This window comes from Chiloscyllium plagiosum, unplaced genomic scaffold (assembly GCF_037043375.1).
Source record: "Chiloscyllium plagiosum isolate Xiang-an unplaced genomic scaffold, Cpla_swu_hap1 HiC_scaffold_9, whole genome shotgun sequence".
Taxonomy (NCBI): Eukaryota; Metazoa; Chordata; class Chondrichthyes; order Orectolobiformes; family Hemiscylliidae; genus Chiloscyllium; species Chiloscyllium plagiosum.
The window spans coordinates 82,936,294-82,949,833 of record NW_028270147.1 but is presented as its reverse complement, the minus strand read 5'-3'; the positions used below and the strand labels follow the sequence as shown (position 1 = coordinate 82,949,833).

Sequence of the window (13,540 nt, the reverse complement as noted above, 5' to 3'; positions counted from 1 at the left end):
TTAAGATCCCTAGGCCAAATGTAATGATATCTGAAATATAATGAGATCATAGGGAACCTAGGGCTATTCAGAGAGATGCCAGTCATTGATCATATGTTTATAAGATTGCACGTATAGATTGGGGAATATGGCCAACAAAGACATCAATGTTGCGTGTAATTGTGATGTGAAAATGTATAAAAAAGGTCCATGCCAGAAGACACTGTTCCAGGAACCTCTCCCACCCTGCATGGTAAAAGAGCTCAGAATAAGGATCGATAGCACTGCTAAACATTGAACTCAAGACTCCTCTTTGATATTTCTCACCAACACAAACAAACACTTATTTTCAAGTCTTTTCAGTGATTTAAAAAGGCAGCAATTTGCAGGTGTCAAACAAAGATAGGTGTAAAAAAAAAAGTGTTGAGATAAATCCTTTATCAACAATACAATTTAACTTGACCAAGTTATCACTGAAAAGTATCACAGCATTCATTTTAAATGAAGTGTTTCTTTTACCAAAAAAAAAGTCAAATTCTATTAAACTGTATTAGCACCTGGCAGATATTGCATCTGGTGACATGCAAACTAGTGAGTAGAGCCCATTTCTCAAATAATGAATGTTGAGATTTTGGATTGCATTACCACTGGTTCACAATTGCAACCAAAACAGCAACTTAAGGAAATGAAGATCTGAATATAAAGTTGAAAACTTGAGTCATTTTTCCCCTGATATTGCTTGCTCAGATTACTTAAATTTGAGCTTATTATACACTAAACAAAATTCTTAAAGTTTATTTTAATTTATAAATAAAACATGGGTGAAATTTGGTTATGTAACATTTATTGCTAGCATCACTTTTCCACTGCAACATCAGAGGTATAAACTCAAATTCAGGTGGAGCACTGTGTGCATCGATTTGCTTTTCAGAAAACAATTAAATATCTGGAATACTTCACAGATTAATGTTATAAAAATCAGAGGAGACAAGGAAAAGGTACAGAATACATATCAAAAATTCAATTGGAACAGTAAGGAATGCTAATGAAGAAACCCAGGGCCCCTAAAATGAACAAAACAAAAATCAACCGTATGATCAGACATTAGCACTTACTTCTGGCAACTCTTCATTCAACAAATCCTCTGATATGTTAGAAGTCTTTTCGATTTCTGGCTTCTGGTCTTCAGGTTCGGGCAATATTGTCTTTGGAATTTCAGAAAGCTCACTTTCAGGTAGGTTTCCTTGACCACTTGAAGATATTTTGCTGCCATCACTAGGTTTCTCTGGAGGTCTAGATGTAAAATATAGCCTTATAAATGTAACTTCCTGCAGCTAAAACATATTCTAGCCAAATTATTATGTTATCTTACAACACAACTTGCACTTGTAAGAATAAGAAGCTTACAGAACATTACAGCAATCATACTGCAGATATTACCTTCTGTAAAGAATGAGCCTTATTCAATACTCACCCTTCAGATAGGCTAAGATAGGAGGTGGGCTTGCTTTGAGGAACAGCCTCACTTTTCCCTCCAGCATCACAGTCCGCTTTAGACTGCTCATAGCTTAAAACAGGAATATCACTGGATTTTTCTATTGCACTAAAAGAAATAATGATACAGTTTTAAGATATTGCTTCACTCAAATGGCTCTCCTCCAAACTGCCTGAATTATCTACAAGAAAACCTAAAAAAATGAAACATGCATATATAGAGGGTTAAATTAAACAAGTTAGAAATAATATGATGTAAAATTTATTCAAATTTGAATGTGATTTAAGTTACATATTTGCACTCTGCTCCTCATATCATTAAGTCACACTCATGTACCCATATTTTGCATTTCTACAATTTTAGGTCTGAGCACATGACAAACCTTAAAAGCACTATAATGTGAAGTTGCATCAGTTATCCAACATTTTTTTAAAGAAGTGATCAAAATGGAACATCAAGCAAGATCAGTGATTAAAGTTTGGCAAACTAGAGGTAGTGTGATAGTTTTACCAAGAATTTTTTTTTCCATCTTACAATTTAAACTTCCAAGTCTCTGGTCATTTCAATGAACAAACCACTTGGGGAATTGTGATCTACATCACGTTGTTTTAAAAAAATTACAATGTTAAATCTATTTTAGCATTTAATGTTTCATTTAGGTCTAGCATTTGTAAGCAAGACGGCTCTGGTGAGCACATTTTACATTTAGCAATTACAAGGGCAAGAGTAGGGTACTTGCCTGTGCTGCAAAAATGAGGAATTCTCAGAGGTAGTTGAACTGGAAATGTTATCAGTACTAGCAGCTATAGTGGGAGGTTCCTCCAATCCTTCTGAAGGCTCCAGTCCAGGCTCAGGGAAGACCGACTGTTCAGAATTCACATGCTTTAGAAAGAAAAAGTCCATGTAAAGAGGTTGAATATGTTTTCATTTGGGTGAAGATTCTATCAATCGATGGGTTTATTTTTAAAAGAAAAGAACTATGCTGACAAAAACAGAAGTGTTCGTTAGCAAAGATGGGCAGATTAGAAGAAATCTACACACAGGTCCATAAAAACTAATTGAGCAACTTCAGCAAGGTGACTGGCAACTCCCATTTCCTTGCAGCTGGCAGCAAATGTGATTATGAACTTCTGCCTTGGAAATGAACTTCATTGCGATGACAACACAAAGGTTTGCAAAACAAGGTAATTCAGAATTTTTTTTAAAAATTCACTCATGGGAATTACTGGCTGGATTAGTATGTGCTGCCCATCCCCAGATGCCTATGAGAAGGTCACAGTGAGCTGCCATTTTGAACCACTGCAGTCCATGTGCTGTAGGTAGTTAGAGATAATATTTCAACAGGTAAGACAATTATTTGAAGACTTAGATGCCAAGAAAACTTGGCATTTTGATAGTCTCCACTTATTTATCAAATAACAAAATGTACTTAAAACCCCATTTGTCCACAACAGCTTGCAGTTATGTACTATTTTCAACATAAAATATCCAGAGGTTTCATAGGAGCATAATCAAAAGTGGACATCATGGAAATATTTGAAAACAAGGATGGGTATTTTAGAAGGTTTGGCTTAATCAGGAGCCAACACGGATCACTTAGCACAAAGGTTATAGGTGAATGGGATAGTGCAAGTTGGACTATTTGCAGCAGAGCCTCAAATGCACTCATACTTCTCAACTATTATCAAAACAAAAAAAAAACTACACTTTAGTACAACGTAATTGGTTTTATCTTAAGTTTCACACTACTGAAATTGAAACATTGAAACCCACTCAGCTGCCTGGTGCATATCTCAAACCAGTAATTGTTAGACCACTTGCTCTTATCCACCATGCTGGCTCTCTAAAGTTCCTATATTTAGATCTAATTTAGATCAACTCCCTGCAGCAAGATATTCTTTAGACCACCTTGTTCGACTTGCCTCTAAGACCAATTAGCCTTCAGACTCCAGATCATTCCCCATTACCCACTCCTTTCCCCTCAACTCTCCAGCTTAACACTGATAGTGAAGCCCATTACCCTCTCAGCATTAAACGTGGTAATCATTCTATTTAAAAAAATCTTGAAGCTTACATTTAAAGATTACCCCACACAACTCCTTCCCATTGCTACATCCAATGCACAAGTGTTTTCTTTGCTTCCACCCGCATATCATACTTGGGAACATTTTGGAACAATAAAAAGGTGGTGACATCAAATGAGAGTTTTGCTTTGGGGATGAAATCCTATGGAAGGAAAGCATTTACACACAATCTTATCCTAATTGGTTAGCAGCTAGCCATTCAACATAACGCCACTTTCTGCTCTTGCTCCATTCCCTTATTAGATCATGGAACCTCAAACACATGCAAATTTTTTTGTTTGAAAAAAATTGTAGAGATAATCCTCAGAAAATTCCAGATTATCACCTCCTTCAGGTTCAAACAATTGCTCCTCAAATCCCAGTAAACATTCTACCTCTTTAAACTAGCATGCCAGTAACCTTCAGTTCCTTCAAAATACCTATAGTTATAAAATTATGTCCTGTATTTTTCAACATTAGCAAGCTTTTTATATTGGATTCCCCCCCATGACACAGCTGTTGCTGAATAATGACCAGATTGCTGCCAACTGAGATACCCTATTGCAGCATTAGCTGCAGAGGTTCAGGTGTTAATCATGGGCTTTAGTGCAAGATAACAAAGAATAATCAAGAATAGTAATAGAATACAAAACAAAAACTGAGGTGAATGAAACTTACTGCAGTAGAAAATATTTAATAAAATGGTTAATTAAAAAAGGTAGGATAAAACTGGTTTTTAAATCCAAGAGAGACTGTTAGAAAATGAACACTGGCTGAAAGTCTGCTTAACTCACCTGTTTGATCTGAAGAGGAGAGAAAAAAAAAGAGAAGGTTGCTCACTACCAAACCAACATGGTGAATGAGCATATTTGTTTCCAATCTAATAGTGGTAGGCTTGCTCAGCATTTAATCTCTCAAAATATTCTTAACCATGAAAATAATATGTACTTACTCCCTCTAAACGTTGTGAGAAGATGCTGGTGTTAGACTAGGGTGGACAAAGTCAAGTCACATGATACTACATTATAGTCCAACAGGTTTACTTGCAATCACAACCTTTTGCAGTGCTACTCTTTTGTCATGTGAGAAAGTAGCAGAAATTTAATAAGATATCATTTGTTTCCCCTCTGCTCAGAATGTTCAGCATACATTGCACCTGCTTATTACAAGATGTTTCACTCTCAAACTGTCTCAACATAACTAGCAATTTTCACTCCCTCGCTGATTTCTCTCAAATCTCCTGCTGCTTGAATGATTTGTGCAGACATTTGAAATGCTGCCGACCACGACTACATCTGTTACACCCAAGGAAATTAGCAGGTGCTTTCACCAACAGCTGGGTGGGATTTGAAACTTCCAAAAATGTTGGGCTTAAGTCAATTCTTCCGCTTTTGAGGTGCAGAAATTTCAAGCTTGAAAAACAATTCTACATTACGTTAGGATAGAAAAAGGAATTTAGTAAATCTTACCTGGCTTGCTTTTGTGCAGACTTCTAGTAAGCGATCTATGTGACTGACGTCCGAAGGCTTCACATCTGAAGACTCAGTCACATCCTGCTTGGGCTAGATAGCACATAATAAATATATACAGATCTGACAGAGGTAAGAAAGCAGTTAGATAAATCATGTTAAGATAACTTCATATGCACAAGGATTGTCGTGGACTTGTGTGGTATGGTGGCAAATTGTGATGCTAGACATTTTTCTTTTTTTATATAAAAGTCAAAATGATAGATATGTTGGATCTCTTTTAAAAAAAAAAGAAAAAATATATTTATTGGAAAGAACATGGTTCCAGATAATTGCTAGTCTGGACTGCTTGAACTCGCTTTAGGGAAAGCATCTGACCATTTTACAACTGGGTTCTACGTTCTGCTTGAATAGTATTTGCAGGCTTGGAGGAGTGAACAAGCTGCTCAACTTCATGCTGTTTCTGAAACATTTACTGAGACACGAGGTTCCAGAAATGGCAGTGACTGAAAGAACTTCTCAATATTGTATTTCCTCAACAAACAAGATCTCTGAGACAACCAGGCTAAGTTCGTGACTGACCATGTAGGCAAGAACCAGATCAAAAGGACTTGGGATGATTCCAAGACTTCAAAATAAACACTTCCTGATCAATAAATGTTCTTTAAAAAGTAGTAAATCTTTGCAGAGAGTAATCCATTTCTAACTTAGTGAAAGCATACAACTGGCCATATTGGGACCGGTGTAAAAGTATTTTATATTTATGTTGTAACCCATGTAGTGGTGGAATAAGAGCAACAATGGACTCTTTCAACCTCTCCTGCCACCACAAGAATTGAAAAATCTGCATCCACACCTCCCCCCTTACTTCCGTCCAAGGCCCAAAACAAGCCTTCCACACCCGAGATTTATCTGCATTTTCACACACGACATTTACTGTATCAGTTGCTCCTTATGTGGTCTCCTCTACATTGGGAAGGCAGGACATTGACATGTTGAATGCTTCAGAGAACATCTCCAGGACAGGCACAAAAACAATCCCACTGCCCTGTGGCCAAATACCAACTTTCACTCCAACTCCAAGGTTATGCAGGGTTCTGGGCCTCCATCGCAAAAATCTTACCACCCAACACCTGGAGGAAGAACGTCTCATCTTCCGCCTTGGGACCCTCTGACCACAAGGGATCAATGTGGATTTCACGGAGGTTCCTCATTTACCCTCCCCACACCTTATCCCAGATCCAGACTTCCAACTCAGCACCAGCCTCTTGGCCTGTCCATCTTCCTTCCCACTTATCCACTACACACCCCTCTCTGACCTATCACCTTCACCCCTACCTCCATTTAGTTATCACATTCTCAGCTACCTTCTCCCCCAGCCCCCATGCCCCTCCCATTTATCTCAGCCCCTTTGGCCCACAAGCCTCATTCCTGATAAAGAGCTTATGCTCGAAATGTCAACTCTCCTGCTCCTTGGATGCTGCCTGACTGGCTGTCCTTTTCTAGCACCCCACACTCTACTCCTTCAACTTCAGTCATAATATTATGGAAATTAATTCAAATTATAACTTCACGTACACAATTTACACTTGAAAACCAGCAGTCTGCAAAATTTTACTGTAGTTAGCAGTACAAGGCTTGAAAATAGAAAGTACAGGCGTGGGCTTCTTTTCATTAAGGAAGCAAATATTCACATTTGGCAGTGTGCTAATGTAATTACAACTCAACACAGTCACAAATCTGGTTTGAGTCCAAGTTTAAATGCAATTACTAACCTTTTCTTCAAAGTGCTTAACTTGTGCAAAATTTGTTAGTGTTGAGGAACTTTCCTGTTGCCCGGTACAACCTATGTGCCGACGGGGGCACCTGTAATAGAAAGAAACATTTACACACATGAGCAAGGGCTACAAAATAAAAGAGTTCAAGATAAACCTTCACATTCAGTTGTGCTAGTTAATTAAGGAAACAGACTGCCTGCCGTCACTATGTTTAGATCTTAAAAACTGACTATTCCTGGATACACACAAAGACACGTTTTACAAAAGGCAAGTAGAACTCCACTACTGGCTGGTTATACTGTCGCATGTTAACAGCAGCAACATTGGCATGCTGCATGGTAACAAAGTGCAGATTTGAGTTCTTGCTGTACTTCAAAATTGGGGAGTGCATGGAAAAATTGTTGAAGCAGTCAAAGTATACCTACAATCACAGATACACATTCCCACAAAAAAAAAAATCGGCTGTAAACAACTTACATCTTAAAGGCTAAGCTAATCCATGCTCCGAGAAGCAAGGATCATGCTCTTTGGTTTAAGTATAACTAGAAGTAAGCTATGCAGTCCATCAAATCAGCCTGACCGATTTTTTAAATACTTCATAATGTGAAATTTAACATATATTGGGTTCAAGCAGCATAACATAAAATTCTGGCCATCAATTTCACCTTCTTGAACAAGATTTGTTTGTTCAAAATACATCAATTTCAGTTATTAGAGCTTCCTAGCCTTCCTCAAATTAGGCAGCCAAAACTATGCACAATATGCTTCAGTGTGCTTTCAGCAAAGTCTGCTACAAGTGCAGCTGCACTTTATTATTTCTCCTCCAGTCCCCATACAACCAAGGCCATATGACTTCCAAATTGCTTGCAGTGTCTGTATGCTAACGTTTCATGAGCAAGGACCCCTCAATTTCACTGACCTAGAGTTAAGCAAGGCTTCCTGGTATGTGACCATTTCTTCGCTCTGCTAGTCTATCAAGTGAAGTATTATGATTTCAAAACAGATGATTTGTTCATTTCTGTTTTATCAAGACTTTATTGACCGAAGGCAACAAAGTACAACATAGCAAAACCATATTTTTTTTAAAAATATAGTTTAGCTATGCCATTTGCAGGTGAAGGTGTGCTTGTGTAACAATTTCTTAAAAAGCTAGCATATCTTCAAATATTCAACATATTGTCCAGGAGTGCTAGCATACATCCCAGACAATACTTGGGTTTTCAGAAAAGCAAATTGCAGAATAAACTACCCTGCAATTCTGAATAATACCTTAATTATCTAGTAACAATGGGATTAAAGTTACCAGACTGTCAGCAGAGACATAGTTTAAATAAGGATTAATCCAAAAGCTTATGGCAGTTTTAAAGCTGACTGTAATGGTTTTTAAATTCCTAAATATTACAAAGTTTATTTTAGGACAATGGTCAAATCAGCAGATCCAAATACAAATGGGTTGCTTTCCAGACAGAAGACAGAATGTGTTTACACCATTTTGTTCAAATGCAGTTCTGACATGAGACATAGAAAGCAGGTCACTGAAATAAACAAACAGACAAGCACAAACACTTAAAGCAGAACTGGCCCTACTAATGCTTAAACTTTAAAATACAAAGAAGTGTTTACACAATTGCCCACAGGCTAAGAAAGAACTGGAGATGGAATGTGTTCTATAATAATTAGATAAATAATTGCCAGACTTAATGGTGCACATGCATGATTTGAAGCTGATTCAACACTACAACCTCAAATCAAGCTTCAATTGTTTCAGGCGATCTCAAATCTCACTACTGAAATAACGCAGTTTAAACTCTTAAAATTCTGATTCAACTTTTTATGAATCTCCAAGGACCGCTATTTAATTCAAATGCACTTTACAGATTCAATCCTTTACTCAGTTGATAGAAGTTGAAATGACAAGATACAAGCACAACTACAACTACATCAGTCATAGCATGAGCCCATAGTCTGCAAAAACGGTGTCTCGAATAGAGGAATTTTTTTAAAAAGTTAAAGAAAAATGCAAGCCACCCAAGATAATTTTTGCATACTATTGCATAGAGTGAACATTAAATACAGTGGCTTCAAGCAGCACAACACCTCACAAAGGCACTTAAATTACTGAATTCATAGCTAACAAATAAAATCACACTTCTCACATCTTAAAAGGCTTACACAACAGCCAACTGAGCTGTTTTTAAATTATGACAACTCCTGTATACAAAATTGAACTGACTCCATTATTTTCCCTTTTGGAAAGGTTTTGTTGGTACATCCAAGATAGATTACATAAACTAGGCAAAAACAAGTTGCTGCAAATGGAAGATTTAAAGAGGAGTACGTTAAGATTTTATTTTATAGGGTTTCCTAATTAAATTTTTTTTGTAAGAGTCAAGTGTTTAAGCATCTTAATAGCAATAGTTTTACAACAATATTCTCTTTAGATATATCTATATTAGTGGAGTCAGATCCACACAAACAGATTTTGAAAGTTTTGTTTATTAACAGCAGACAGATGTACAACGTTTAAAATTCAATGAACAATACTTAAATTGCAATGAGCTATAAGTACATATTTAACAAGACTGCAGGTCAGAACTGCAATTTCTGCATCCATTCAATTCAACGTGGTTGAGTGTCAGCTTATATTGTGACTGCCAGGCTGACTTAGTCACAATTTTACACAACCCAACAGTCACAGATTTTGAAAATTAGGGATGTGTAAACAGCACACATCAAGCTCACTTAAGTAGTCTGACAACTATAATTAGTAATTTCAAATGAAGGATATAATTTGGAAGAGACGAGACAAACTTTCAGATTAAAACAGCAGATCCTTCCCTTTCTAAAGCCCATTTTCAATCTGTGATTGTACTATACAAAAGACACTGCTGTAAATACATTCCAATTCTTGGAAGTTGGACCATCCCCTAACTACACATTCGAAGTATTAGTCTCAATGCTAAAACAAAATAAGACAACAAAACATTTAGCCTTAAAGTAAAGATCCAAGTATTAGTGCACTCTTCAAATGAAGAAAAACTTCCAAAAGTACAAGAGAGCCCAAATGCTTTCATTAAATAATTTCATGCTTCATTTCACAAAAGAACATGCATTGCACCCAAGAAACTCGAGCAAAGCTTAGATTAAAGGCCGCATCGATTGGTTCTCTCACTACTCCTGGTTCACGATTCTGACTATTGTGTTCAGGATTTGATTCGTATAAAATGCCCCCAACCCAGGCAGAGGGAAACAAACTTTTTCCAACAAGATTTTGCCAATACAAAAAGGCAAATTTGGTTCAAATGGGAGAGAGAATGAACTGGTAGAGAAGGAACAAATGCTTGGTTTGATGCAGCATATATGTTGCATTCTGACCTAGACGGTGTTAGAAAATTGCAAATTCTAGTAACACATTCGATTAGAGTGGAGGAATGAAGAGTTCCAAACAATTGAGCGAAATACACCACCACAAGCTGGGTAATATCAGATCAAAGAGGTATCAATTTTTATGTTAGTTTTTATGTTAGGTGTGTTAGTTGACACCTTGCTACCTAAATTACCCAAGAAACTTACAACTGTAACAGAAGGTTTTAAATTTTTAATCACCTGCTAGACAATATTTTTCAAAAATCACAATGTAGTACTGCTGGATTTTAAAATGTAGAGGCATCTGTAGAAACAGTGAACCATTTAGTTCCTTCAAGCTTGTTCTATCTTGAAATCAATTTAAGGATGACCTGTATGTACCAACTTCATTGAACCATCTGCGGTTACTACAAAAAAAGTGTATTTGTTCACAACTGTATAAAATGAAAATTGCACCAAAAAAAGCACAACATATGAAGTTATAAAATGAACTAAAAAAAAAATCACTAAACTCTCTCTCTCCTCCTCCTCCTCCCCTCCCCAGAGCAACATAAAGTTATCCAGTGTAGTGCACTTTTAATAAAATTAAAAGTAAAGCGTTACCCATTCAGAAAACTGATCAGAAATACTAAATGCAATTGGTGCTTGTGATGAGACACTTCGAACAGAAAGAAAATTGAAACTGTGTTCTGTTTCTGTTGTGACCAAATGCACTTCATTACATCACAACTCTGCATCTTATACACGTCTGGTCACTGCACATTTCAGTTGGCAATTCTGAAACTCCAATTTGTTGGATCATATATTTGTCTAACTTAAACATTAGTTAACTGCCATCTTCTCATCTAGTAAAGGGCCAAAACTTGGTTAAAATAGACAGTGTAAGTTTCTTCCCACTTTTACAGAGCACAAATAAAATCCACTTTGCAGTTTCTCAACCTTCCATAGGAAAGCTAGCCTAAGTCAGAGACTAAGGAGGAGTTTTCCTCCTAATCACACAAAGGTTAAGTTCAAACATTATACTACAGGTTGCTTCTGCTTTTAGCCAAATAGCATGGACACATTTTTTTTCTAGTCAGTGATCATCATTATTCAGGTCCTATGTAATCTCAGTGGCACCAATTTAGAGAGAAACCCTCGACACTGTCCGAATCATAAGAGTGTTCTATGCATCCAAAAAGACATCAAGGAAGCAAATTATCAACAGACAAAGGAGCCCTAGAGAAACAGATCAATGGGGGGTCATGGCCATAACATTTTGTTGGAGAATGAGTAACAGTAAAATGCTAATGCCAATGTAATCTGAGCAGAGTTAAAATATTTAACTTTTACTTCTAGTTAAACTCCAAAGGACTTTTAGTGAAGCATACAAGGTGGCATGTTGTTGCTTTCACTGTTCGCATAATTCCGAGATGTCCCACTGACTTGCTGTACACTCAAAGTCCTGATTGTAGTTTGCCATGCAAAAAGCCGTGGGCAGCTTTAAGCAGCATGAACAGAGTACTGTTCTTTTGCTGCTGCCTGGAAAATCCAGGCCAATGAATTTCAAAAAAAGGTGAATAATGTGCTTATGCCATATAGAATTTTTAAAAATGGAATTTTGATAAATGGCTTCCAACTAAAGCATTTTAATTTGGCACTTGTCTTTGCATGACTAAATGGAATGCAAAAAAAAAGGGATTAAAAATAAAGTATAAAAATCAGATCACTATCACCCTACTAGATCATAGAGCTGCTCTCTCGTTACAGAGTTGACTAGCAGTTGTTTAACACCAGGGTCACTACACCTCACATGAGAGAAGAGGTTGAGAAGGAGAATCCTTCAGGGTAAATACAGTGTGTAGGAATTTAGCTCTTGCCATTAGCTATGCAGCCAGTTTAACTATCCGACCCCTAAATACATTATCAGCAAATATTTTCAGGAGTTATATTAACAGATTTTCTGTACTAATTTGCAAACAAGTTAATAAATCACATGCTCCTTAAAAGAGTAAGAGGGGATCCATTATTGATCACTGCTGAATACCCAGAACATGTATGAGGTTTGCCATTATATACCAAGACATTAATATACTGAATATACTTAATATTCCTCTTGTAAGCCTTTCAAGTTTAATTACACTAGAAAAGCTTGCTAAAATTTCTAATTCTGTAGTACTTTGCTTAATACAGAAACTAGGATCAGGAATAAACTAGGGTCATTCAAGTTTGCTCTGTCATTTTAACAGGATCATGACCAATCATATCTTAGTGCTGAAATACTATTTTCTCTCCATACCACTTGGTGCCTTTAATATCTAAAAATCTCAAAATATACTCAGTCATCCAGTCTCCTGTGATAACTAATTCTGGTGACCAGCCTCGGAAGAAATGTTTCTTCATTTCAGTTTTAAATTGCTTGCCCCATAATTCTGGAGCTCCCTTCCTAAACACTGTCGTACCTACTTTCACCAACTAGTAGGTATGTCGCATGGTTGCGGACTCCCTGACCACCTCCATGCATCCATCTGGTCCATTTATCCCTATTGGTAACCCAATAATAAAACTCTCAGAAAACAAAGCACAGAAGTGTATGGGAAAGCAATATTGAAATTATTACAGAGTTAACATGCACGAGACAGTTTTTTTTTAAATTTACTCATTCACAGGATGAGCACCACAGGCTCTTCAAGCAATTAATGCTCATCCCAAACTGCCCTCGAGAATGGGAAGAACTACTAGTTCATGGAAGTAGGAATGCCAGTGTTATTAGGAAGGGAACTCCAGAATCTAGACCCAATAACATTGAAGGATCACAAACATTGCTCTAATATAGTTGCCCGGCTTTGAAGAGAATCTGCAGGTGCATTTACTGCTCGTCTTTGTCAGTGATGGATACAAGTTCTGAAGCTGAAGTTTAAGAGACCACAGTGAATTACTGATATAGACGGTCATTGCACAACGACAGACGTAAATGAAATGTTGAAGAGGAAGGAAGGGTGGGAATGAAGCAGACTGCTTTGCCCTGGATGGTATGGAGTTAGAGACCTGTTGGAGCTGTAGTGTCAAGAACAAGAGGAGAACATTTCATTCTACTCCAGACGTGCGCCTCGTAAACAGACAGACTTGAGAGTCAGGACAAGTTACTATCTGCAGTGGTCCTAGCTTCAGACCTCTCATGTAGTCATGCAATTTATATGGCTCATCTCATGTGGCTTCTGGTCAATGGTAACTAAGATGTTGACATGCCCAAACATCTGTTTAAAACAAATGTTTTTGAAAGAAATTTCAAGAAGCGTGTATCAATTCTGGGACAGATTTCAATCTGGGTGTCATCCCCTTTCCCTAACCCTGTATCAGTGGAAGCAAAACATTCAAGACACTATGGTTTTACCTCCTCCATCTTTATTC

General features: G+C 37.1%; 1 protein-coding gene across 4 annotated transcripts in view; it reads right to left on the bottom strand.

Annotated features, from left to right (window-relative positions):
- The window catches only part of suco (SUN domain containing ossification factor), a 57,849-nt gene that overhangs the window by 29,727 nt on the left and 14,582 nt on the right, over positions 1-13,540 (bottom strand). For all 4 annotated transcript variants that reach the window (XM_087990887.1, XM_087990886.1, XM_087990884.1 and 1 more), the window contains exons 2-6: positions 6,782-6,872; positions 5,007-5,099; positions 2,214-2,356; positions 1,454-1,582; positions 1,095-1,272 (exon numbers count right to left, since the gene is read on the bottom strand). In XM_087990887.1, the coding sequence (XP_087847013.1) occupies positions 1,095-1,272; positions 1,454-1,582; positions 2,214-2,356; positions 5,007-5,099; positions 6,782-6,872 (634 nt within the window). The remainder of the gene's footprint in view (positions 1-1,094; positions 1,273-1,453; positions 1,583-2,213; positions 2,357-5,006; positions 5,100-6,781; positions 6,873-13,540) is intronic.